General features: G+C 42.1%; 1 protein-coding gene across 3 annotated transcripts in view; it reads left to right on the top strand.

Annotated features, from left to right (window-relative positions):
* The window catches only part of LOC110501661 (mannosyl-oligosaccharide 1,2-alpha-mannosidase IB), a 121511-nt gene that overhangs the window by 31947 nt on the left and 62137 nt on the right, over positions 1 to 27427 (top strand). The window contains exons 1-3 of one of the 3 annotated variants that reach the window (XM_036959015.2): positions 18391 to 19702; positions 19851 to 19976; positions 20980 to 21076. In XM_036959015.2, coding sequence (XP_036814910.1) covers positions 20980 to 21076 — 97 coding nt within the window. In that variant the 5' untranslated portion in view covers positions 18391 to 19702; positions 19851 to 19976. The other 2 variants (XM_036959014.2, XM_036959012.2) reach the window with 2 other exon arrangements.

Genomic DNA, 27427 nt, shown 5'->3' on the forward strand with positions numbered 1-27427 from the left:
TTCACCCAATAGATATGAGAGTTTATCAATATATTTTTTTGTTTTCGAATTCTTTGTGGGTCTGTGTAATCTAAGGGAAATATTTGTCTCTGTGGTCATACTTTTTGCAGCTCAGTTTCCACCTCATTTTGTGTGCAGTGTGCACATAGCTTGTCTTCTCTTAATTTCTTGATGCACCCATCCCGTTACCGGGAACATTTTCGTCAACATCCGCTGAATTGCAGTGTGCCAAATTCAAATTAAATTACAAAAAATATTTAATTTGAATTAATTCACAAGTGCAATGTAGCAAAACACAGCTTAGCTTGTTGTTAATCCACATGGCGTGTCAGATTTCAAAAAAGCTTTTCGGCGAAAGCATACCAACCGTTTATGTAAGGTCATCTCTCTCAGCAGACAAAACATTAAACAGCTAGCAGCCAAGTAGATTGGTCACAAGTCAGAAAAGCAATAAAATGAATTACTTACCTTTGATGATCTTCGGATGATTGCACTCACGAGACTCCCAGTTACACAAATGTTCCTTTTGTTCCATAAAGATTATTTTTTATCCAAAATACCTCCATTTGGTTGGCGCGTTATGTTCAGAAATCCACAGGCTCGAGCGGTCACGACGGGGCAGTCAAATTCCAAATAATATCCGTAAAGTTCGTAGAAACATGTCAAACGTTTTTTATAATCAATCCTCAGTTTGTTTTTACAATATATAATCAATAATATTTAAACAGGGACTGTAGCTTCTTCAATAGGACAGACAGAGAAAATGTCTGCTCCAAGCTGTTGCGCATGCAAAACGCTGCTGGCACCCAGCCATCCAATGACGCAATGTGATCTTTCTCGCTTATTTAAAAAAATAAAAGCCTGAAACTATGTCTAAAGACTGTTCACATCATGGGGAAGCCATATGAAAAGGAATTTGGTTGATATCCCTTTAAATGGAGCAAAGGCAGGCAATGGAACAGAGAGCTTTCAGGAAAAACAGCACTTCCGGGTTGGATTTTCCTCAGGTTTTCGCCTGCAATATCAGTTCTGTTATACTCACAGACAATATTTTGACAGTTTTGGAAACTTTAGAGTGTTTTCTAGCCTAATCTGACAATTATATGCATATTCTAGATTCTGGGCCTGAGAAATAGGCAGTTTCTTTTGGGTACGTTTTTCATCCAAACATCAAAATACTGCCCCCTACACTCAACAGGTTAAGAGCCGCGTGCGCTTTCACACTCCCGGCATGGCCATCTGTCATACCCAACCACAGTGTAATGACACCGATTTCTCATAAATTTAATAAAATTGTATTCGTTACATGCTTCGTAAAGGAAAGAGAGACATAATGCTAACTTACAGGCCTTCCCAACAATGTAGAGAGAAAGATCATAGAAAAGTAAAATGCATAAATAAATCTAATAACAAATACACAATTCGTAATGATAACTTGGCTCTATACAAGGGGTACCGAGTCGATGTACAAATAAAATGCTTACTTACAAGCCCTTATTAACCAACAATGCAGTTATGAAAATATTTACTAAATTAACTAAAGTAAAAAAGTTACACAATGACGAGGCTATATACAGGGGTTACCGGTACCGAGTCAATGTGTGTGGGTACAGGTTAGTCGGCGTAATTGAGGTAATATGTATATGTAGGTAGGGGTAAAGTAACTATGCATAGATAATAAACAGCAAGTAGCAGCAGTGTAAAAAAAGGGGGATCAATGCAAATAGTCAGAGTAGCCATTTGATTAGCTGTTCAGCAGTCTTATGGCTTGGGGGTAGAAGCTCTTAAGGAGTCTTTTGGACCTAGACTTAGCGCTCTGGTACCACTTGCCGTGTGGTAGGGTGGCTGGAGGGTGGCTGGATGGAGTCATTGACAATTTTTAGGGCCTTCCTCTGACACTGCCTGGTATAGAGGTCCTAGATGGCAGGAAGCTTGGCCCCAATGATCCTCTGACACTGCCTGGTATAGAGGTACTAGATTGCAGGAAGCTTGGCACCAGTGATGTACTGGGCCGTACGCACTACCCTTTGCGGTAGGTGACGTGCATATGCCATACCAGGTAACAATGCCAACCAGTCAGGATGTTTTTTAGGATGAATTACTTCTCACTCTGAAGCACCATTCTGTGTTATTTGTGAAACAGAAAAGTAATCACCGCCATGCATCTATAGAATAAATAAATGAGAAAATAAGATCCATTCCCCACAGCACAGTGCTATAAGCCTAATTCCCCATCTAACACGACTCTCCACTCTGCAACAGATTAATCTCAAGAGTGCCAATCTAGGTTTCTGCTCTGTGTGATACACACTGTAGTAAGCTATGCCCATCTGATACCGCCCTATATCCCCAGAAGAGAAACACTATCTGGTGACCAGCATCCATAATTCATGAGAATGTATGCCTCTATACATTATGTATGGATGTCATGGATCTATATTTCAACACTGTCCTCTCTGCTGGAACCCACCTCGGTAAGTGTGGACTTGTTTGGCCACGCTATTTCATTACCATTTTGGTGTTTAGCACATCTCTGAAATGGAGGTGGTGAGAAGAAAGGGAGATGGGTGGAAAATACACATCTGTATTCCAGGCAAACCAGAGCAGCTAAATGCTAAGTATAAGCCTAAGAAGCAGGATGGTGCTACGTTTGATTAGTGCTGGGCTGATGGAGAGAATGTGACAGGAATTGGCACAGGACAAAACAACCCCCAATTCTGCTCACCTCGGGACTGTTGCCACGGTAGCGCACCTCAGTGTTGTTATCTCTGTATGTGGTGTTTGAACAGATTAAACGGAAGCAGGGAAAATAATTTATCCTGCCTGGATTAGCGTGAGCGATGAGAGAGGTAGAAATGGATAGACTTGGGCGCTATCGAAATTGTCATACCTTCAAACCGACCTTGTGCCATACCGGGATATCCAGTAATACTGGCACTGAACACAAGGGGATCTGTTTTCAAACCCCACTAATCCAAAGGTTACCAATGCTAACAAGTAGATGTAAAATCTCAGAGAGAATGCGAACTAAATGCTAACAAGCACATTGCAAACATTTTTATACAGTCTGACCTAAACTTTACAAGTATACTAGTAACCAAAAAATGCTACTCTACTGCACGCACAAAACAATCAGGGAGGAGATTTTCTGCTGTTACCAAGCGACTAACTAGTGACCAACTAGCAACTAAATTAGCAAACCAAATGCACAACTGCAGAGCATTAAGCATTTTTTTTTGTTTTACTGTTAACTTAATAGTTCTAAGATATCTAGAAGGCAAGTATTTAGTCTTAAATTCCGTACTGTAACTAGATCACATGACGCATACTGCACAACAGTGAGTGACTCACAAGGCTCCAGTCTCGGTCTCTCATCATTGTGTGCTTGTAAACAAACATCACGTGACTGGGGACTACCGGTAACCTTCATAATGAAAAATGATGTGACAGGTTAAATGAAGAATGCAATCTTCTTTATCTCCTAACGTATTGTATGAGTTGACTGCAGGTATTTACTTAAAAAAGTACCTAAAAATATTCAACTGTTTAACAGTGTTGACGGTATTGAAAAACCTCCCGTGGATTTTTCCAAAGACACCGGCGTACGGTATACCACCCAAGCCTAGAAACTGAACGTTTTTTTGTTCCATGTTGTCATCCTCCTGGCTTACTGGGTTGCGTACCTGCCTTCATGTGTCTAGGGGTTTGACTGCTTCACAATTGTTTTTATGAGGCCGACTCTGTGTGACGCTGAGTGGTGTGTGTTTGAGAAGAGGTAGGAGACTGCACGCAAGATAACTTCTTTGTTTCACAATTTTTATGGTTTATTTTTAGTCATTACATTTCTGTTGCCCCATAAAACGTAATGTTCTCCCTATTGTATAGTATTTCTACTTGCCTGACCCAGACAATCTCGTCATGACAATGCAATAATCCATTTAGCATCCTTTCAACTCGAACAATACGTTGTACTGGGAAATGGGAACGGGATTGTGTCCATGCCCTCTCTGTATATGGCTGGCTTTTGAAACACTCAATGACAGGTGAACTCTCTGGCTCTAATTTATAAACTATATTCTCTTAGGGAGCATCTGCAAACGGACAGCCTTTGATCCATGGTCCTCTCACCACTCGTTAGGGACCGTTCAGTCTTAGCAGGGAGAGTGAGAGGAAAGGAGTGTTTCTTTGTTTAGAGTGTTGGCCAGGCTTTCTGGGACCTATAGAGGTCAGAATTGGGGTGTGGTGTGTTGGCCTGCGATACAAGGAGCCCTGGGGGGAGAGGACTGGGGAGCACAGGGACCACCACTTCAGTGCCAGGTTCATGGCTGACCATATACCCAGCATAGTGAGAGAGAAAGAGGGGGCGAGGGAAGGGGCATAGTGGTGCAGACAGTACCCAAGGTCGGAGAGACAGGGAGAGGGAGGTAGAATATCCAGTTAATTTATCCCAAAGAAAAGTCACAGCAGTGTAGAGAGAAAGTGGGCCCAGGGAGGTTTAGAGCATGGTCATTCATTTGAAGGCAAAAGCTTCTCAACCAAAAAAGGTGACTTTTTAAACATTATCTACTTTAATATTGTACTACTACCCAAACTTGTTCACCTGACTGCCCTGTTTATTGGCTGTGATTTGTATGACAGGGTGTAGTTCCTGAACCGACCACTAGTTGTGCTTCCATGTTCACACATTGTGACTGGGTCTGAAACCATGATGAGCGTTCTCAGTGGTGAGATCAGTGTGAGAGGACCATATGTTACAGCAGCCGTATCATCCTCTGTTATCTGTTAGGACCCGACGCTAAGAGCTGTTAAAGGGGCCATCTGAGCTACTTTACTGTCTTCTTTTAAAGGGAATTTATCACCCTGCCTGGGTGCCATGAATGTATTTACAGCAGTCACATTTTCACTGCCCTCATGCATCTTCTGAAGGGCCGTCCGTTAGAGCAGATAGGATCCGCTGGTGGGGTAAGGATGGAGGGAGATTTTAAATCAATCAGGCTGACTCCAGAGGTTACCCAGGGCAGCACATTCATAACTCCAGACACAGCTCCCCAAAACTCCAGAGCACCGCAGTAGTTCCGATCGCTTCTCAAGATAATTCCGAGCCCCATCGGGACAGATTTTTCTCCACAACCCACATTGAATTGTTTTGAGAGCCGAACCGTGGCCCGCCAAATAACATCAATATATTTAATAGTTTTTATGACTTCAGAGTAGTAGGCTATTACTTCCCTATTCAACTTTTGTATAAAAGGAATCCATGCCATGAATTAAGAATGGTATTTTAAAAACTTTTTACAGTGAGAGCACATTGACAACTCAAATCGCTCTTAAAAAAAGGGCCAACTTATTAGTCTTCTTACCTAATGAAAGCCTAAAGCCGATGTAACAAAACCTTTACATTCTTTCTGTATTTATTTATTTAACCTTTATTTGACCAGGCAAGTCAATTTAAGAACAAATTCTTATTTACAGTGATGGTCTACCAAGAAGCAGAAGGCCTCCTGCGGGGATGATGGCTGTGATTAAAAATACAAATGTTGGACACAACACACATCACGACAAGAGACATTACAACACTACATAAAGAGAGACCTAAGACAACAACACATGGCAGCAACACATGACAACACAACATGGCAGCAACACATGACAACAACATGATAACAACACAGTAGCAGCACAGAATGGTAGCAGCGTAAACATAGTATTAGGCACATACAGCAGCACGAAGAGCAAAAAGGTAGAGACAACAATACACCACGTGAAGCAGCCACTCAGTAAGAGTGTCCATGATTGAGTCTATGAATGTAAAGATGGACATAAAACTATCCAGTTTGAGTGTTTTTTGCAGCTCGCTGCAGTAGCTACCTGCAGGGAACTGAAAAGAAGAGCAACCCAGAGATCTGTGTGCTTTGAAGACCTTTAACAGAATGTGACTGGAAGAACGGGTGTTGTATGAGTAGGTATCTGTTATGTTCCTCAGCAAGAAAACCAAAATTGTCACTCAAACAGAAAGGGGAACTAACAAAGAGTCATTGACAACAACCAAAACGAAACAGGTGTGGTTTTAGGAGGGGTTCTGAAAGACACTCGTGGGGTTCTCCACTGAAAGTTGATTAACAACAACAACTAGGACCTAAAAGACACCCACCATGAGCAACCACAAAATTTGCCCAAGAAGAAGTTAACAAAATAAAAACCCACACCAAACTTAAAGGAAGAAAACAAAAACAGGCAAAATCAGACTAAGGAATGTTTTTCTAGAAATCAAATGGGGAGACTCAACATCTCCACATCTCTCAAGATAACTGGAGCACTAGGCCAGGCACTCTTAAATATCACCTGGGCCAGCACAGTTGAAACACCTTCTGACTAATGAGATGGACAAGGCAGCAGTCTTCCTCCCGAACCACATGACCTTTGTTTTGGAGGTGTTCGGGGCAGGGAAAGATTGTTGGACACTAAGAAAGCTTTGTTATAGAGCATATAGCACAAAATCCGGGCAGGTCCCTGTTGAGTGTAAGACTATCATCTGCATATAAGTGGATGAGAGAGCTTCCTACTGCCTGAGCTATGTTGTTGATGTAAATTGAGAAGAGCGTATGGCCTAGGATCAAGCCTTGGGCTACTCCCCTGGTGACAGGCAGTGTCTGAGACTGCAGATGTTCTGATTTTATGCACTGCACTCTTAGAGGTAGTTAGCAAACTAGGCCAAAGCCCCTCAGAGACACCAATACTCCTTAGCTGACCCACAACAATGGAATGGTCTACCTAGGGCTGTTACGGTGACCGTATTACCGCCACATCGACGGTCATGAGTCATGACGGCAGTCAAATTCCACGTGACCTTTTAGTCACGGTCATTAGCCATATCTAAGCTCTGATGCTGGTGATAAGTCATTAGTAGCCTACCAAACTGCCTGGTACTCTATTGTCCCTCTAATCCCTCGGACATCAATGCAAATGTTATCTAATCAAACACTTAATGAAAGCTCATGTTCCGCAACATTGCTATAGGCTATGCAGTTGCGTGAGAAAACAAAGGGATGTCCTCTATTAAAAAGAGGAGGATCGTCTGGGTAGAGGGTTTGGCCAGCAGGGATGTCCTTGTCCCATCGTGCTCTAGCAACTCCTGTGGTGGGCCAGGCGCATGCACGCTGACACGTCAACAGGTGAACAGTGTTTCCTCCGACACGTTGGTGTGGCTGGCTTCCGGGTTAAGCGCGGGCATTGTGTCAGGAAGCAGTGCGGCTTGGTTTGGTTGTGTTTCGGAGGACGCATGGCTCTCCACCTTCGCCTCTCCTGAGTCCATACGGGAGTTGCAGCGATGTGAGAAGACTGTAACTGAGCGTTTTGTTCTAAAGAACCTTCAATATTGTTTAAATAATCAAATAATTTAAACTTAAATAATTTCCAGATTAAAATGTAGGATGCAAAAATAATTTTATTAAGTAGGCTATAGCCTAGGGCAGGGGTCAGCAACAGGTGGCCTGTGGGTGATTAATAAAAATGTTTTACCCCCAGAGATTTTAATAAAAAGAGTAAATATACCAATATAATTTGGGGGTGGGGTGTTTTTTGTTAAAAAACTCAAATCACCAGGGATTCATTAAAAATGTGTTTAATTTGAGGAAATCTGTTCCCAAATATTCCCACAAATAAAAGAAAGAGATGTGATCGTGTCTCAATGTAATCAAGGTATGAAATTGTTATTTTCAAATACAATCTCTTTTTGGGCTTAGTTCTGGTCAATTTGCAATGTATAAATTATTATAATTATGGAGGGATGAAACAAGTTTCAGCACCACACAAATAATTGACAGTTCTCTGATCCACTGGGTGTGTGGCTATATGCTTTCCTCTCTGTTCACAGAGTGGAATTCACAACGCAATGCCAAACAACAAGCTCCTGGGTTTGTAAAAAATAATATCTTGATTTAAAACATTTCCGACCCGGAATATAATTGTTCTGAACCCGTGAGCCGACCCGCAGGTTGATAGAATGTTTTCATTACACCCACCAGCTTTTAGCCGGTCAACCGCAGGAAACCTTGGGTATCCAACCCAAATGCAGGACTCTAGGATTTGTCTGTGGCGGGGTAGCTTCTGCTTTATGAATCACCAGTGGGTGATGATTGAGGATGCTGGGGGTGGGTGCCTGGTGGCCAAGGGGTTGGCCTAACATTGTGAAGGTCAGAGCAGAGCTCCTAGCTGGCTGTTTCTCAGGACAGGAGACAGGAAGGCAAAGGGAGCACTGGCAGGCCGCACTGCGGACCTCCTGAGTTTATAGGCTGTCCACCTCCGTCCCATCATCCTCCTCTGCCTGAGTTTTGCAGCAACAGGAATAATCCAGTAAACAACAACCTCTAGTCTAACCTGTGGGTGGAGGTGCTACTCAGATTGTTAGGCGTCATTCAGCTGGATAAAGGAAAGTCCCCCTTCTTCACCATCTCTACCTGCTCTTGTCTTTTTCTGTCTATCTTTGTCTCGCTCTTTCTATCCCTCTTTTCCTTTCTCTCTGCTTTATCTGCTTAGATACTCTTTATGTAGTGCTGTCTTTTTGCATGCTTCTCTCTCTCTCGCTTTCTGTCTCCCTCATCTCTCTCTTCCCTCTTTCTGTGCCTCTGCTCCAGTCCTGGCCTTGCTTCTCCAGGAAGTTGTCCAAGAGATGTGATTTACTCTAAAAGGATGTCACCCTCACGGTTCACTGCAAGGCACGCTTTGAAAAAGCGATCAACCGAGGAAATAATGTCTTCATATAACGTGCCCGAGAGCTTAGCCCACAACAGGCAATGTCATGCTCCTCCTTTTCAAAAATCGGATGATATTTAGAACAAAAGCCACATTCCAGCAGCAGAGTGCTCAGATTATGAAATTACAAGGTGATGTGTCCTCGGAGGCACAGGTGATGAAATCCACTTTTCTTTCCACTTCAGTGTGTACGTATCAGAACTGGTTATGAATTCCCCAGAATTATTAATAATAAAATCTGCCTTTCTCGTCAACCCTAAGAGCTGAAGAGATATACACATCTCAGTGATTGTGGACGAGCGGAGAGAGAGCAGGGCAGAGATTTTAATCTCGTCCAGACTGACCTTAGTAACACTGGGCAACTCTCTGGGCTGGAGACCGTTCCAAGGCAAGGTCGAGCGTATAATGTGGCATGATTAATAAATCTACAGAGGTATCTACACCACTCAATATTCAAATGAGGAGAGAGTCTAATCGACAATCTGTAGTGATACAACACCAGACCCTATTTTCTCTAGGCAGAGGGAGATGGGTTTATATTAGCCTTCTCCTTGGTTCTAAAGGCAGACATTAATCCACACCATGATGGATAGTGGGTAGAAATGACTACATAATTATACTTGTGTGGATATCAACATAAGCAATGTCAGCGTAAGACAGACTGCATGACCTCTGCTGTATGACCTAAACACACGGTTCGGGACGTATTGTGGTTTGGGGTCACGGTTTGGTTTTGGTACAGTTACCAAAAACTGCTAGGCACCTGCTCCCAATTTCTCCCAATGTGCTATTTACAAACAAATGCATGACTGGCTGTTCAGGGGAACTACGGTGAACTTCATAATGCAAAAAATGTGACAGATGAAATGAGGAACATAATCTGCTTTATCTCCCAATGCAGTGGTCACCAACCGGGCGATCACGATTGACTGGACCATCTCCAAGGCATTCCTTGTCTATCAAAAAACATTTTATGTAAAAAAAAAAAAAAAAAAAAAAAACTGTATTCCTATTATTTTTTAATTAATTTGTGCAGTTGTTAGTAGGTGCGCTTGATTCAGCAGCCCTAGCGCCAGGAAGGCAAAGTGCCATAGACTGTAAAAAGAAAACTCGAACTCACAGCAAAGTTCATACTGTGAGAATAAAAAATTTAAAATTTGACTAGAGTCTCAATGAATACTGGAAAGAGCTGCTGTTTTTGAGTAGGTTAATGTTATTCAGCACTGTCAACACTTTTTTATAAGCATTAAAATGTGCGTACTCCAGCACTGCAGCTGCAATGAATGAGTTTAACAAAATGTTCCGATAAGCTTGCGTTGTTATTGTTAGTGGCTTGTCTTTTTTAATATTAAGGAATATTTCACTTTCTCTGGTCATAGGACTAACAACATGAATTGGTGCATGAGGCAGAAATAATGCAGTGCGACTTCAGTTTTGCCATCAGCTGGACTGTGTCCCCATTTCACAGTCTCATCGCTGCAACATCAGACTGACTATCAGATGCAGTCCTGTAAATAAAATAAAAATCTATATAATATTATGTTCACTCAGCTGGGTCTCACGAGTAATACAACAAATTATCTATTGCCAGTGTGATCAAATACCAATTAAAAAACATTATTTCAAAATTGTCTGAGAAGAACAACATTGGCAGGGCAATTCAAGCATAGCCAATATGCAGCCTATGGCCTACTGCACAAACCTCATTGCTACCAAACCGTTTTTATTTGGTTAATGTTACAAAATCTTAAGTCATGTTTATAAAAAACATTTTTTTAAAGAATCCGAGTTGTAGATCTTGGCTTGCATTTTGACTCAGAGATCTTGACTCAGAAACGGTTGGTGACCACTGTCCTAACTTATTGCACAAGTTGACTGCAGCTATTTACTACAAATATTAAAATGTATTGAAAAACGTAAAATAAGTGGTTTCAACGGCATTGATGGTATTTAAAACCATCCCGTGGCTATTTCCAAATACCCCAGTTGACGTTATACCGCCCAAGCCTACTCTGGACGACCGCAAAGTTGGAGTTTGAGCCCCCTACCTCCCTAAAATGTTTTATCTAATGTGTCAGCCACTCAAAGTATATACTACCAATCACTGTCCATGGTTCTGAAATTGCGACGTCTATGTGGCTGTCTATCGATAAGCTATCGGACTATGTGGCGCCAGTGCTTGTAGTAGCCTATAGATTTGCTTTAATTGATGCATTTTTTTGGGGGGGGGGTATTTTCTCGTGTTAGGTTTAACGTTTATGTTTCACAAAGCTATAGGCTTACAGTGTCACAATGCTGCTATTTAGATTCCTGGCTGGTGGCGATGATGTATTTACTTGTTCAGTAATTCAAGTGGGAAATTCAGACGTTGCGGCTTGTAAAATACATTTTCAATGTACCAGCATACTAATCAGTAATCAATAGATGTTTTATTTCGTTTTTATTAATGGAAAATAAATATGAAAATGTATTATTTAGATAATTATTCAAACCCCTGAATCAATACATGTTAGAATCACATTTGGCAGTGATTACATCTGTGAGTCTTTCTGGGTAAGTCTCTAAGAGTTTTGCACAGCTAGATTATACAATATTCCCCCCCCCCCCCCCCCTTTTTTAAAAATGTTATTCTTCAAGCTCAAGTTGCTTTTTGATCATTGCTAGACAATCATTTTCAAGTCTTGTCATTAGATTTTTAAGCAGGTTTTAAGTCAACTGTAACTAGTACACTCAGGAACATTCAATGTTGTCTTGGTAAGCAACCGCAGTGTATATTTGGCCTTTTGTTTGGGTAATTGTCCTTCTGAAAGATTAATATGTCTCCCATTGTCTGTTGGAAAGGAGACTGAACCAGGTTTTCCTCTAGGATTTTGCCTGTGCTTAGTTCTGTTCCTTTTATTTTATAAAGAAACAAAAACTATTTTCATCCTTGCCGATGACAAGCCTACCCATAACATGATGCAGCCACCACCATGCTTGAAAATATGAAGAGTGGTACTCAGTGATATGTTTGTGGCAAATCCAACAAAACACAACGCTTTGTATTCAGGACATTTTATATTACAGTTATACTTTAGTGCATTATTGAAAACAGGACGCATTTTTTGGAATATTTTTTATTCTGTACAGGCTTTCTTCTTTTCACTATCATTTATGTTAGTATTGTGATCGAACTTCAATGTTGTTGATCCAGCCTCAGTTTTCTCTGGTCACATCCATTAAACTCTGTAACTGTTTAAGTCACCATTGGCCTCATGGTGAAACACTGTATCTGAGTTGTTTCCTTCCTCTCTGGCAACTGAGTTAGGAAGAGTGCCTGTATTGTTGTTGTAACTGGGTGTATTGATACACCATACAAAGTGTAATTAATAACTGCACTATGATCAACGGGATATTCAATGTCTGTTTAAAATTGTTTCGTTTTTAAAAAATCTACCAATAAGCGCACTTTGCGAACCTTTGGAAAAGCACTCTGGTCTTTGTGGTTGAATCTGTGCTTGAAATTCACTGCTTGACTGAGGGACCTTACAGACAATTGTATGTGTGGGGTACAGAGATGGGGTCGTTATTTAAATGGAAGAAGTTTGAAACCACCTAGACTCTTCCTAGAGCTGGCTGGCTGCCTGTCCCAAACTGAGCAAATCATGGGAGAAGGGCCTTGGTCAGGGAGGTGACCAAAAACCCGATGGTCACTCTGACAGAGCTCAAGAATTCCTCTGTGGAGATGGGAGAACCTTCCAGAGGAACAACCATCTCTGCAGCACCACCAATCAGGCCTTTATGGCAGTGTCCAGATGGAAGCTACTCCTCAGTAAAAGGCAAGTGACAGCCGGCTTAGAGTTTTTAGGTCTCTCCAGAGATGTTCGATCGGGTTCAAGTCCGGGCTCTGGCTGGGCCACTCATGGACATAAAGCCTTTCAGACAATTAGAAACACGATTCTCTGGTCTGATGAAACCAAGACTGAACTCTTTGGCCTGAATGCCTAGCGTCACGTCTAGAGGAAACCTGGCACCATCCCTACGGTGAAGCATGACGGTGGCAGCATCATGCTGTGGGGATGTTTTTTGGTTGGTTGATCAAGGGAAAGATGAAAGGAGCAAAGTACAGAGAGATCCTTGATGAAAACCTGCTCCAGAGCGCTCAGGATCTCAGACTGGGGCAAAGGTTCACCTTCTAACAGGAGAAAAACGTGAGATGTTTTCCATTTTGATCTAGAATGCAGGCCTCACAAGACTAGTCTGAAGGTCCCCTGGTACCAATTGAAAAAATGAATGGAAGTATAGTATATGGAGAAGGTTTAGTGCCAAAAATATAGGGTTAAATATGTTTATTTTCTCATTAAAAAACATTTCCTGATCTTTCTTATATCTCTCAGATATAGGACAGACACTTCAGAACAAACTTAAATTAGATTTTTTGGGGGGGTGACTATCTGTTGTTCCATGTAGAGAATATGTTATTCAATGCATTTGAATGGGCTAATTTGCATTTGTATCAGGCCAAAAAGGATTTTGTCAAATATCATTATAATTATACAAATGTTTACTTCAAGGGGTCTTGAAATTCAAAATAAAAAGTCTAAATTATCCTTGGTATGATCTTCTTAAAACAATTCCATATAGCTTAGTAGAACCCCCCCCGCCCCCCGAGTATTCCTATCAGCGGAGCAAGACGGAAAAGCAAGAATAATTCCACATGTAGCAAGCAAAGTGTTTCTATTGTCCAATCTACATGAGAGCTAGACAGACAATGTAGTTGTCATGCACCTAATTAGCCCATTTCTCAGCGGCGCCGCCGACAACCTGCCTCAGCCTCCTCACCTAATTGGCTGTCAAGTAAAAAAAAGTTAGGTGAATCAGGTCAGACTAGGATGGAGCATGAGTGTGTTGTTCAAGATGGATAAACAAAAAGGTAAGTCCAAACTCGTGCCAAATTGCCGAAAACCAGCAAAGCAACCAGCTCGTCCTCGACTGATGAAGCGCCATCACAGGTGGAAGCTAGTAGGCCTACTTATGCAGCAGCTAGCACTAGCAGCCTTCCAGTCCCGACAGATCTTACTGCCCAGGCCTGGCAATATCAGTGGCCTTGCTTCTTTTTCCTCCCCTTGAGGATAGTGACAGTTCCTCTTCCAGAAAACCAAGCTGATGACTGCCAAAGACTCAGCAGCGCTCATGAGAGCGACCCCCCCCCCCCCCCTTTTGTTAACACTGGTAAGCCTACGAGTGATGAGACGGATAGTCCCGACAGCGTGGATTTCGAGTTCCAATGTGTAATATAAATAGGCTACCAGCTAAATCCTGTATATACAGCGCCTTCAGAAAGTATTCACACCCATTGACTTTTTACACATTTTGTTGTTACAGCCTGAATTTAAAATGTATTAAATGTATATTGTGTCACTGATCTACACACAATATCCCATAATGTCAAAGTGGAATTAAATATTTACAAATTAGGTATTTAGAAATGTTTACAAATGTTCAAGTATTAATAAAACAATGTCTTGAGTCAATAAGTATTCAACCTAGGAGTAATAATTTGCAAAAAAAAGTCACAAGTTGCATGAACTCACTCTGTGGGGAATAATAATGGTTAACATGACTTTTATTAACCTCTAGTGACGAGCAATCCCGTATCCGGGAGCGTAATCATAGCCTCAAGCGCATTACTATAACGCAACGTTTCCTATTCATGAAAATCGCAAATGAAATAAATATATTGAAACACAAGCTTAGCCTTTTGTTAACAACACTGTCATCTCAGATTTTCAAAATATGCTTTTCAACCAAAGCTACACAAGCATTTGTGTAAGAGTATTGATAGCCTAGCATAGCATTAAGCCTAGCATTCAGCAGGCAACATTTTCACAAAAACAAGAAAAGCATTCAAATAAATTAATTTACCTTTGATGAACTTCGGATGATTTCAATGACGAGACTCTCAGTTAGATAGCAATTGTTCATTTTTTCCAAAAATATTATTTGTGCTGGCGAAATAGCTCCGTTTTGTTCATCACGTTTGGCTAAGAAAAAGACTGGAAAATGCAGTCACTACAACGCCAAACTTTTTTCCAAATTAGCTCCACAATAATCGACAGAAACATGGCAAACGTTGTTTAGAATCAATCCTCAAGGTGTTTTTCACATATCTTTTCGATAATATATCAGTTATGACAGTTGGTTTCTCATCAGAAGCGAACGGAAAAATACTGCAGCTGGAGGTTACGCAATAATTGCAACGGAGGACACCAAGCGACCACCTGGTAGATGTAGTCTCTCATGGTCAATCTTCCAATGATATGCCTACAAATACGTCGCAATGCTGTCGACACCTTGGGGAAGCGACGGAAAGCCTAAGCTCATTCGTGGCCCATTCACAGCCATATAAGGAGTCATTGGCATGAGGCGGTTTAAAAAAATGTGGCACTTCCTGATTGGATTTTTATCTGGGTTTCGCCTGTAACATCAGTTCTGTGGCACTCACAGACAATATCTTTGCAGTTTTGGAAACGTCAGTGTTTTCTTTCAAAAACGGTCAATTATATGCATAGTCGAGCATCTTTTCGTGACAAAATATCTTGTTTAAAACGGGAACGTTTTTCATCCAAAAATTAAAATAGCGTCCCCTATATCCAAGAAGTTAAGAATGATGGAGGCCACTGTGTTGGGGACCTTGAATGCTGCAGAAACCTTTTGGTACCCTTCCCCAGATCTGTGCCTCGACACAATCCTGTCTCTGAGCTCTACGGACAATTTCTTGCAATGCAAATAGTCTGTGTAGCCATTTGATTAGCTGTTCAGGAGTCTTATGGCTTGGGGCTAGAAGCTGTTTAGAAGCCTCTTGAACCTAGACTTGGCGCTCCGATACCGCTTGCCGTGCGGTAGCAGAGAGAACAGTCTATGACTAGGGTGGCTGGAGTCTTTGACAATTTTTAGGGCCTTCTTCTGACACCGCCTGGTATAGAGGCCATACACTTTACCACCTGTAGTGCCTTGCGGCCAAAGGCTGAGCAGTTGCCATACCAGGCAGTGATGCAACCCGTCAGGATGCTCTCGAACATTGAACATGACCCAAGACAAGCATCATGATTCCACTACTTATAAGTCAACTCCTATAGTCTATGTGCCATTAACACCATACATTCTATACTTCCTGAGTATTATCAATATCATCAAAAACATAATTTGGTAATGGAAATTAGTAAAATAGATTAGGATCAGTTTCACTCTTCCCATTCACCAATCAAATCATCAGTTTCCAAAACCCAAATGACCTTTAATTCATTATCCAAATGGCTGTCCAATGAGGGTGATCAAACCACACTGGAAAGTCAGGGCAGAGGTCATACAAACCCTTCAACAAATGTTTTACTATATTAGAAGAATGTATGAAAAATACTCAAACATTTCGTACTTAGTGTATGTAAACTTCTGACCCACTGGAATTGTGATTAAGTGAAATAATCTGTAAAAAAATTGTTGGAAAAATGACGTCATGCACACAGTAGATGTCCTAACTGACTTGCCAAAACTATAGTTTGTTACACCAGCTCTGTCAGGAGGAATGGGCCAAAATTCACCTAACTTATTATGGGAAGCTTGTGGAAGGCTACCCGACTCGTTTGACCCAAGTTAAACAATTTAAAGGCAATGCTACCAAATACTAATTGAGTGTATGTAAACTTCTGACCCACCGGGAATGTGATGAAAGAAATAAAAGCTGAAATAAATCATTCGCTCTGCTATTATTCTGACATTTCACATTCTTAAAATAAAGTTGTGATCCTAACTGACCTAAAACAGGGAATTTTTACTAGGATTAAATGTCAGGAATTGTGAAAACCTGAGTTTAAATGTATTTGGTTAAGGTGAATGTAAATTCCGACTTCAACTGTATGTAAACATTAAGTGAATGAGATACCATAGAATACAGTATATACATATGCGATGAGTGATGCCAGATATGTAAAGATTATTAAAGTGACTAGTGTTCCATTCCTTAAAGTGGCCAGTGATTCCTAGTCTATGCCACAGAATGTTTCAATAAAACACTCACAAAGAATAACCCAGGGCATACCTGGCTAGCACATTTAAAATAATTGGACTTCACCGCTTCTGAGGGACACTTACAGTGGGGCAAAAAAGTATTTAGTCAGCCACCAATTGTGCACGGACTAAATACTTTTTTGCCCCACTGTAGACAATTTTCAGAACAATTTTTTTTTTCTCCAATAGGGCTTCACCAAGTAACCCACAGTAACCCTGGCCCCTCGCCCCTATAGTTCGCACCAATCCCCGCTGTGATCAATTCAGTGTCAGGACGGCTCTAAGTCGCCCGCAACCGACCAAAGTCAAGCGATCTGAATACTTTCCTAATGCACTGTATATCCAGTATATGAGGCCCTTGTGTGAATTAAACCCACAATCTTAGTGTTCTTTGTTACCATGCTCAAACCAACACATCTAGAACCATGAGGTTGGTTGTGAGTTTCTTACACATTGTTCTGGCTCAGAGATAAATCACCAGAGGTTGGTCTGTGTGTTTCTCCATCTCTGTGGAGCGTGGGTTTTATTTAACAGACACTGAGAACCCCACCACAAGCTGTCGTTTCCTCATGCTTCCCTCCCCAAGCCCAGAGTTAGACAGGCAGGATGGCTGCTAACCGACGAGCAGAAGGCCTTCAACAGTCACTGGGAATAAAAGCCAAGAGTAGAGAAGACCACAGTTGGGAACATAGCTAGCACTGTCTTATTGCAGTGTGTAGATTCACCCTCTTTTTGCTGAGGCACATTATTCCTCTGTCTTAGTGTGATTTGTGTATCCCTCATCAGTGCTCCCATGGTCTCAGTGAAGAAGCTGAGGATCAGCTAAGCTGGAGAAGAATGTGGACGTCTGAGAGCAGGAACCAGACCGAACCAGAGCCAACCAAAACCCTCTTTTCAAATCAGATATAAAAACTTGCAATGCCACTTAACACATTACGCTTCTGGCCTGCGTCCCAAATGGCACCCTTTTCCCTTTATAGTGCACTACTTTTGACTAGGGCCCATAGGGTGCACTACATAGGGAAACGGGTGCTGTTTGGGACACATCCCTGGCCTGGTCTCACGCTACAGGCAGCAGCAGCGGCATGGTAACGTATGTGTGTATGTCTGCAATGATCTTGACATTCAATATGTGCTCAAGAGGGTAACTTAACCTGAAGGAGCAGCATCTGTTGAAACACACCATAAAGTCATGCATGAAGGGAGAGTTTAATTGGCTATGGCATTTTAGAATCAGACTCCCTACTACAGAAGTGATCTTGAATGCTGGTCAATATGTTACCCCAGTCAGTCAATTCATTAATGGTTGTTGGGTTTTAGACTCTAGAAATGATATTGAGTGCTGGTCATAATGTTACAACAACAAACTGTCATTTTTGTGTCATGTTAATGGTACGTTAAGTGAAATGTCCAGTCAGTGTGTATAATGTTAATATACAGTTCAGGTCAAAGGTTTGGACACACCTGATCATTCCAGGGTTTTTCTTTATTTTTACTATTTTCTACATTGTGGAGTAATAGTGAAGACATCAACTATGCAATAACACAAAAGTGTAAATTTTTGATTTTTCAAAGTAGCCACCCTTTGCCTTGATGACAGCTGTGTACACTCTTGGCATTCTTTCAACCAGCTTCACTTGGAATACTTTTCCAACAGTCTTGAAGGAGTTCCCACATGCTGAGCACTTGTTGACTGCTTTTCTATCACTCTGCGGTCCGACTCATCCCAAACCATCTCAATTTGGTTGAGGTCGGGTGATTGTGGAGGCCAGGTCATTTGATGCAGCATTCCATCAATCTCCTTCTTGGTCAAATAGCCCTTACCCAGCCTGGAGGTGTGTTGGGTCAATGTCCTGTTGAAAACAAATGATAGTCCCACTAAGAGCAAAACCAGATGGGAGGGTGTATCGCTGTAGAATGCTGTGGTAGCCATGCTGGTTAATTGTGCCTTGAATTCTAAATAAATCATAGAGTGTCACCAGCAAAGCACCATCACCCCACCTCCATGCTTCAAGCTGGGAACCACACGCGGAGATCATCCGTTCACTTACTCTGCTTCTCACAAAGACACGGCAGTTGGACCCAAAAATCTCCCATTTGAACTCATCAGACCAAAGGACAGATTTCCATCGGTCTAATGTCAATTTCTGGTGTTTCTTGGCCCAAGCAAGTCTCTTCTTCTTATAGATGTACTTTTAGTAGTGGTTTCTTTGCAGCAATTCAATGGTCTGATTTCATGCAGTCTCCTCTGAACAGTTGATGTTGAGATGTCTGTTACTTGAACTCTGAAGCATTTATTATGGCATTTATTATAGAGAGAGTTTCATTTTAGCGCTGGCTGGTTTTTGCGTCTGCACTTTTAAACTTTAAAAGTTCTTGAAATTTTCCGGATTGACTGACCTTCATGTAATGATGGACCACCCCTACCTTGTCACAACACAACTGATTGGCTCAAACACATTAAGAAGGAAAGAAATTCCATAAATTCACTTTAAACAAGGCACACATGTTAATTGAAATGCATTCCCGGTGACTACCTCATGAAGCTGGGTGAGAGAAAGCCAGGAGTGTGCTAAGCTGTCATCAAGGCAAAGGGTTGCTACTTTGAAGAATCTCAAATAAAATATATTTAGATTTGTTTATCACTTTTTTGGTTACTACATGATTCCATATGTGTTATTTCATAGTTTTGATGTCTTCACTATTATTCTACAATGAATAAAACAAATTAAGAAAAACCCTTGAGTGAGTGTGTGTCAACTTTTGACTCGTACTGTACATTTGAATATTCAGTTTCTGTAAATCCTATATTCTTTAACAGATGGGCCAATCAGCATTTGATAAACCAGCCAATTAGAGGTCTACCTCGCCATCAGGAGCCAATGGGTTAAGTGGTGTTTTCCCAGTGAGTTAATGTGATTTATAATCTCCTGCTGTGTGGAGACCGAGTGCGTCATTGAATGCTAGCAAGCCAAGAACACAATGAAACTCCTGGCCATGTGTTCTATTGGCTTTGCTCCCTTCCTCCCTTGCCTTGGTGCTGCTGGGAGAAGAGAGGCGAGAGGAAAGGCTGGCAGAGGAGAGCGAAAGGAGAAGAGGGGACTCTGGCTCGAACAGGGAGAAAACCTGGTCTCACATTTTTGGATGGCTGCCATGGCAGACCGAGACAGACCAACAGGGTGAGAAAATGTCCTCCTGGGTTAGCTAATCCCACCAGACTAAGGCCATGATTTAGGAGGAAAAAGGGAAATGTTGAGCGTGCAGTAGAGATTTGGGAATGCGTGACTCTCTGTCAGTCAGCAGCGTCGTCCTCACAGTTTCTCTTGAATTTCCCTTGCGTCTCCTCTTCTCTCCTTTGGTCAGCATCACTGTCTTCGTGTCAAGGCTTGCCTCACTATCCTGTCTGTTTCTCCCTCTTTATTCTCAGTTCATCTCTTACGGCTCCTCTGTAAAGGTCATGTTAAGAATACAGCCTTGTTTTTATCCTTAAGACACGTGTGGTCAGTGCCTCCAGACAGTCAAGGAAAACACAATGAAAAAGATGAGAGGAGCCCTACGGCGCCAATTTATCAATGTTGTCTGAAGAGAAGTAGTTACACGGCAAACACACACAAAGACTGTGTCCTGTCCACCCAGCCATGGTGTGAGATGTGTGGTGAGGGACCTGCTGGCCATTGACCTAGAAACTGAGTGACAGAGGAACTGACAGAGTTGTGGTCACACCAGGGGCTGGGGCTTGGGGTGTGTAAAGAGCTTGGGGGTGTTTAATGGGCTGGAGTGGAGGTGGGGCCAGTGGCTGAGGGGGCACGGGGATGTCAATCTCAGTTGCATCATTTTCCAGAACAAAGGCCTAGGTGCCATTCTCACTCCAGTGTCGAGGCTGAAATGGTGAAAAAAGAATTGTGTTTTAATGCTGATTGTTTGTGCTGTCAAGATGTTATGTGCAGGACTGTATGTATGAGTCATTTATAAAATAAAAGGTATGTGACAAGCCTCTTGTAAGGTTCTCCCTTTAGAGTCTATAGTTCAAGATAGGTTCATGGTGTTGTAGCAGACAAAACAAAATGCCTTGATTGTCTTTTTCTAAATGCTCTGCGTTTCTATTCCAGGTGGAACAAGAGTCAAGACTCGCGTTACGTTGCTGTATTGCAGATGTGTCTAAAGCGTGTGTGTGTGTTGTAGATGATGAAGCATGCGTGGGACAGCTACAGACAGTACGGATGGGGACACAACGAGTTGAAACCTCTCGCCAAGAAAGGACATTCCACCAATATCTTTGGTAAGTGGCCATGGCATTTTTCTGAACCACACACACGTAAATTCACCTTTCCTCTCCATATGTGCACACCCTCCCTCAGAAATACTGTACATGTTCATGCTTGGCCATCATCCATTAACAGTGGACCCCATCCAACCAACCCAGTCTGTCTCTGTTTCTGGGTTGTTGCTGTTGTTACTGTTCGGCTTTGCAGCTGCTTTCTGAGATAAAGCAGATCAGACAACTTGGACTGCGGCTCATTTGTGGCGTGTGTACTGTGCATGTATGCGTTTTCTGTATGGAAAATGAGAATGTCCAGTGAAGCAAATTGTCCATAAGCTCTTGTGGTGTTTGATGAGCTGCTGTTAAATGGTGAATGAGCTGCAGTACTGTGGTGTGGTCAGTCTGTCTCTCCTGGTTCTCTGGGATGGCTGCTGGATACATATCCACACTGGGTAGTGATCTCATGTTCGTTGGCCAGAAAACAAAGTGGAGGAGAGGAGGCAGAACCCCACACTGATGAGTACCATCAGCTCACACTTCTCACTAAACCACATTATTGATGAGTCTTTCTCTCTCTGCTTTTGTATCTTTCTCCTCTCTCGCTCTGTCTGATTTTGAGAGGCTCTACAGACAGGACTACTATGCTATATTGATCCTTCTATCAGTGTGTGTGTGTGTGTGTGTGTGTCAGTTTGTTTGGTGTGTCTATCAGAGAGAACATGTTGGAAGAGGCTTTCAGACTCTGTGATATCTGTGCTTCCCTCGCTAGAGCCCCCCTCCTCACAGCGTCTTATATATTCTCACAATGCGTCATCTCTACTGTCTGTCTCTACAGTGCCTTCACATGTCAAAGAAAGGGGAATGATCTCTGTGTGTTTGTGCTAACCCAAGCCTATCTAAGGTTCGCCCGCTATGATAGTGGTACAGGCCTGGATTTCTAACAAGAGGATTGGGTGTCCATTGTCCTCGTGGCACCAGTCTCTGTCAGATAACCCTGTTAGTGTTGTGTAGAAACCGAAGAGCTGATGTTCACAGTAGATAGTAAAAGTTTTGAACACGGAATGGTTCACGCAAGGATAATAACAAACGCCTGTCCTTGTAATGGAGCACAATTCAGTTGAGGCTGGGGTGAGAGAGTGTGGAGCTGAGACTGAGCTAACAATACAGCAGTGTGTTCAGATGGAGGTGGTAACAGAGTTGACATCATGCTGAGTTAAGGGGTAACGGAGTTAAAGTCATGTTGGGTTAGCCCCCTAGAGACAATGTCCATGCCCCTGCGGAAATCTAATTGGCATAATAAAATAATCCCCATCAAAATCAGTCAGTTTAAGCTAGAGAAATCAGTCAGTTTAAGCTAGAGAAATCAGTCAGTTTAAGCTAGAGAAATCAGTCAGTTTAAGCTAGAGATTTTTGCATTGGATGCCTCTCAATGCACCGCATTGGCGATGTCGCACTTCCGCATCTGTGGAGGAAGGTGACAGAGCTAGAGTGGTGTTTGTCAGACCATGAGACATCCTGAAAATCGGTCTTCTCACAAAGTCTGTAGTCCGAACAGTTTGGCCTACAAAACTATAATGACCCTCCTATTTAAAGATGACTCTCACAAATTCTCTGTTTTGCTCATCGACACCCACAAGCGTCATGGGGCTCATCTGAAGTCGGTACAGACGATCTGCCAACTTCTGTCTGTAGCGTCCGATCAGTTTTGGCTACACACTAATAATGTGAGACTTTCACGAACACGTACATGTTTGTTGTTTTGCTCTAGGACGCACACAGATCTCACAAGATTTGTCTGAAGGTCCCCCGGTACCAGTTGAAAAAATTAATGAAGTACAGTGCCTTCAGGAAAGTTCAGGCCCCTTGACTTTTTCCACATTTTGTTACATTACAGCCGTATTCTAAAACAGTTTTTTTAAAATCCAATCTACACACAATACCCCATAATGACAAAGCAAAACAGGTTTTTATAATTTTTTGTAAATTTAGTACAAATAAACGGAAATAATACATTTACATAATTATTCAGACCCTTTACTCAGTACTTTGTTGAAGCACCTTTGGCAACAATTACAGCCTCGAGTCTTCTTGGGTATGACGCTACAAGCTTGGCCTACCTGTATTTGGGGAGTTTTTCCCATTATTCTCTAGAGACCCTCTCAAGCTCTGTCAGGTTGGATGGGGAGTGTCGTTGCACAGCTATTTTCAGGTCTCTCCAGAGATGTTCGATCGGATTCAAGTCCGGGCTCTGGCTGGGATACTCAAAGACATTCAGAGACTTGTGTTGAAGCCACTCCTGCATTGTCTTGGCTGTGTGCTTAGGGTTGTTGTCATGTTGGAAGGTGAACCTTCACCCCAATATGAGGTCCTGAGCACTCTGGAGCAGGTTTTCATCAAGGATCTCTGTGCTTTACTCCGTTTATCTTTTTCTCGATCCTGACTAGTCTCCCAGTCCCTGCCACTGAAAAACATCCCCACTGCATGATGCTGCCGCCACCATGCTTCACCGTAGTGATGGTGCCAGATTTCCTCCAGATGTGACGCTTGGCATTCAGGCCAAAGTGTTCAATCTTGCTTTCATCAGACCAGAGAATCTTGTTTCTCAAGGTCTGAGAATCTTTAGGTGTCTTTTAGCAAACTCCAAGCGTGCCACCATGTGCATTTTAATGAGTGGCTTCCATTTGGCCACTCTACCGTAAAGGCATGATTGGTGGAGTGCTGCAGAGATGGTGGTCCTTCTGGAAGGTTGTCCTGTGCCTCAACACAATCCTGTCTCTGAGCTCTACGGACAATTTCTTCGACCTCATGGCTTGGTTTTTGTTCTGACATGCACTGTCAACTGTGGGACCTTATATAGACAGGTGTGCCTTTCCAAATCATGTCCAATCAATTGAATTTACCCCAGGTGGACTCCAATCAAGTTGTAGAAAGATCTCAAGGATGATCAATGGAAACAGGATGCACCAGGATGCAAAGTGTCTGAATACTTATGTAAATAAGGTATTTCTGATTTTTTTTAAATTGTCATTATGGGGTATTGTGTGTAAATGTAGTTTAATTTTTAAAAATCCATTTTAGAATAAGGCATAACACATGTGTAACATAACACAATCTGGAAAAGTTGAGGGGTCTGAATACTTTCCGAATTAACGTTTACATTTTTTTTGTCATATTTCCTGATCTTTCTTATCTCTCTCAGATATAGGACAGACACTTCAGAACAAACTTATTTAAAACATTTTGGGGGGGACTATCTGTTCCATGTAGTGAATTTGTTATTCAATGTGTTTGTATGGGCTAATAGCAGTTTAGTCTAATACCATTTTTCATCAAATAATTGTGTCTTTTTTTAAATTTTATTTTACCTTTATTTAACTAGGCAAGTCAGTTAAGAACAAATTCTTATTTTCAATGACGGCCTAGGAACAGTGGGTACCTTGTCAGCTCAGGTATTTGAACTTGCAACCTTCTGGTTACTAGTCCAACGCTCTAACCACTAGGCTACCCTGCCTTAAAATCAAAATGATCAAAATGACCCCCCCCCCCCCCCCCCCCGCGACATAGACAGGGTTTAGACTAATGGGTAACAGAGTCAGTCATGCTGGGCTAAGAGGTAACAGAGTAGATGTCATGCTGGGTTAACCTCTCTGGGATATGCCACCTTGCCAACAGACAGTGAAATTGCAGGGCTCCAAATTCAAAACAGAAATCCCATAATTAAAATTCCTCAAACATACAAGTATTTTACACCCTTTTAAATATAAACTTCTTGTAAATCCAGCCACAGTGTCCGATTTCAAATAGGCTTTACGGCGAAAGCACACCAAACGATTAGTTTAGGTCAGCACGTAGTCACAGAAAACCATAAAGCCATTTCCAGCCAAGGAGAGCCCTCACAAAAGTCAGAAATAGCGATTAAATTAATCACAGATCATCAGATGGCACTCACAGGACTTCATGTTCACACATTAATTGTGTGTTTTGTTCGATAAAGTTAATCTTTATGTCCAAAAACCTCATTTGAAATTGTGTAATGTTCAGAAATGCATTGTCTCAAACAAACATCCGGTGAAAGTGCAGAGAGCCACATCAAATTACAGAAATACTCATAAAACATTGATAAAAGATACAAGTGTTATGCATGGAATTATAGATAAACTTCTCCTTAATGCAACCGCTGTGTCAGATCTCAAAAAGACTTTACGGCGAAAGCACACCTTGCGATTATGTTTGGTCAGCGCCAAGTCACATCAAAACATACAGCCATTTTCCAAAGGAGAGGTGTCACAAAAGTCAGAAATTGTAAATATTCACTTACCTTTGATGATCTTCATCAGAATGCACTCCCAGGAATCCCAGTTCCACAATAAATGTTTTGTTTTCTTCGATAAAGTCCAACATTTATGTCCAAATAGCTCCTATAGAAAATTGTTCAAACATAAGGGGAAAATAAGAGTTACTGACAACCAAAATGAAACAGGTGGAGTTTTAGGAGGGTTTCTGAAAGACACCACTGAAAGTTGGCTAGCAACAACAACTAAAACTTAAGACACCCACCATGAACGCCCACTGAATTTGCCCAAGAAGTGGCAAACAAAATAATAAAACACACCAATCTTTAAAGAAAGGAAGCAAACCAAAATGGTGGAGCAAAACAAAAACAGGGAAGAACAGACAAAGGAATGCTTTTCGTGAAATCAAATAGGGAGAGCCAACTAAAGGTGTTGACCCTCCTAATCTCTCAAGACAACTTGAGCACTTGGCCAGCCACTCTTAAATAGAACCTGGGCCAGTACCTGTGAAACACCTTCTGACTAACGAGACGCAACCAGCACAGGTGTAACACATACTGACAAACGAGGTGACACCAATCAGTGCTTCCTACGTGCTAACGAGCTGTATGTACTGAAGTCCAACCTCAAAACATAAAGGGAAAAAACAAAACCTGTAACACATGTTATTAGAACAGTTATCAACAGTTTCACTGAGCCTGAGCCACACCTTGCAGCACTGTAAACTCAGTGCTGCAATACTATGTCTGTGTCCCTATAACAGAACCAGGTAAGGACAACAACAGTCTTACCACACTGCAGTTCTCTGCGGGCATAGTCCTTACCTTGTGGTGGATGTTGTGGTATCGTAGTTTAGCCTTCCAGTGGGTTTCTGAATGTCACTATAGGCTCATATCCCTAACTGAGTGCCTTGCCTACTCGCCTAACAGGAAATCATAGTCACTCAGTCAGTCCCATCAACTGAGCATTGATTGAGTTGGAAAGCGTTTGACCTGTGTTCTAGGTCAGCCATCGGTCACAGAGAGCAGAGCAGCGAGGGCCGTCCTGTTTACTGTGGATGGATGGAGAACAGACGGACAAGCCTCTGATCTTTAAGCACACTGACCTACTCTGGTGTTTACAGGAAACTGCTCTCCAGGGAGCACAGGGTCAGGTTACGTTGATATCAGCTGTTAACTGGACTGACAGCCACACCACTGGCCAGGCAGTCCCTCTGCAGGGCCAGGCAGTCATAATACACACAACAATGTCAACAACCTTCTCATGTTTTATAAACATTTACAGCATTAATGTGGCCATATAAGGAGATGTTATTTTATTAATCAAGTGATTTTTTTTGTGGTGAAATTTGATTGCCAACACTACCAATCCAACTGGAGTCCATGTCGACAGTATTTCCAGTGCACTTAGGATCTGCTAACTCATTCATGCAATGACTCCTTATGCAGTGGTTGTCTTTGTGTAAGTGCATGACTACTTGCATTGCCTGGATGTTGAGTGTACTTTAACCAAGCCGAGTAGAGCCCACAACTGAGGATATTATGCAACCAGGGCTGCATCTTATTCCAAAAACTTGCTCCCTCTCTTCACTCCTCGTTCACTCTTCTTCACAGATCGGATAGGTTGATTCATGGTGACATCGCAAAGTACGGTACCCTTGTTGCATTGTGGGATTGGATTAGAGTAACGGAGACATCATATGGACACCTGCCTGCACTTCCTACAACCCTAAACAGCACAGCAGGGCTCACATTGTATTACCCTCAAACAGTAGAATCCAGGAAGTCTTCCAGGGAGCATGTCTCCCTCCGCCCCCACCCTACTCTGCTATGGTCAGCTCAGAGAGCAGTTGCCATAGCAATTGAAGGGGCAGCTGAGTTCAGGTTTGTTTGGGCACCTGGTTGTCCCTCAGACCCCAAGCTGCAAATTTAAACAGGCTTTGATCCCCAGGCCTCCTAATCAATTGCTACACTACAGACCTGCTAGCCTTCAGCGCTTTGTTTCTCTGTAATACACTACAGATCTGCTAGCCTAGCTGTTGGCACTTTGTTTTCCTATCACAACAGTCCTGTAGGGG

The sequence above is a fragment of the Oncorhynchus mykiss genome, chromosome 22 (assembly GCF_057628025.1).
Source record: "Oncorhynchus mykiss isolate SJ-2025 chromosome 22, ASM5762802v1, whole genome shotgun sequence".
Taxonomy (NCBI): Eukaryota; Metazoa; Chordata; class Actinopteri; order Salmoniformes; family Salmonidae; genus Oncorhynchus; species Oncorhynchus mykiss.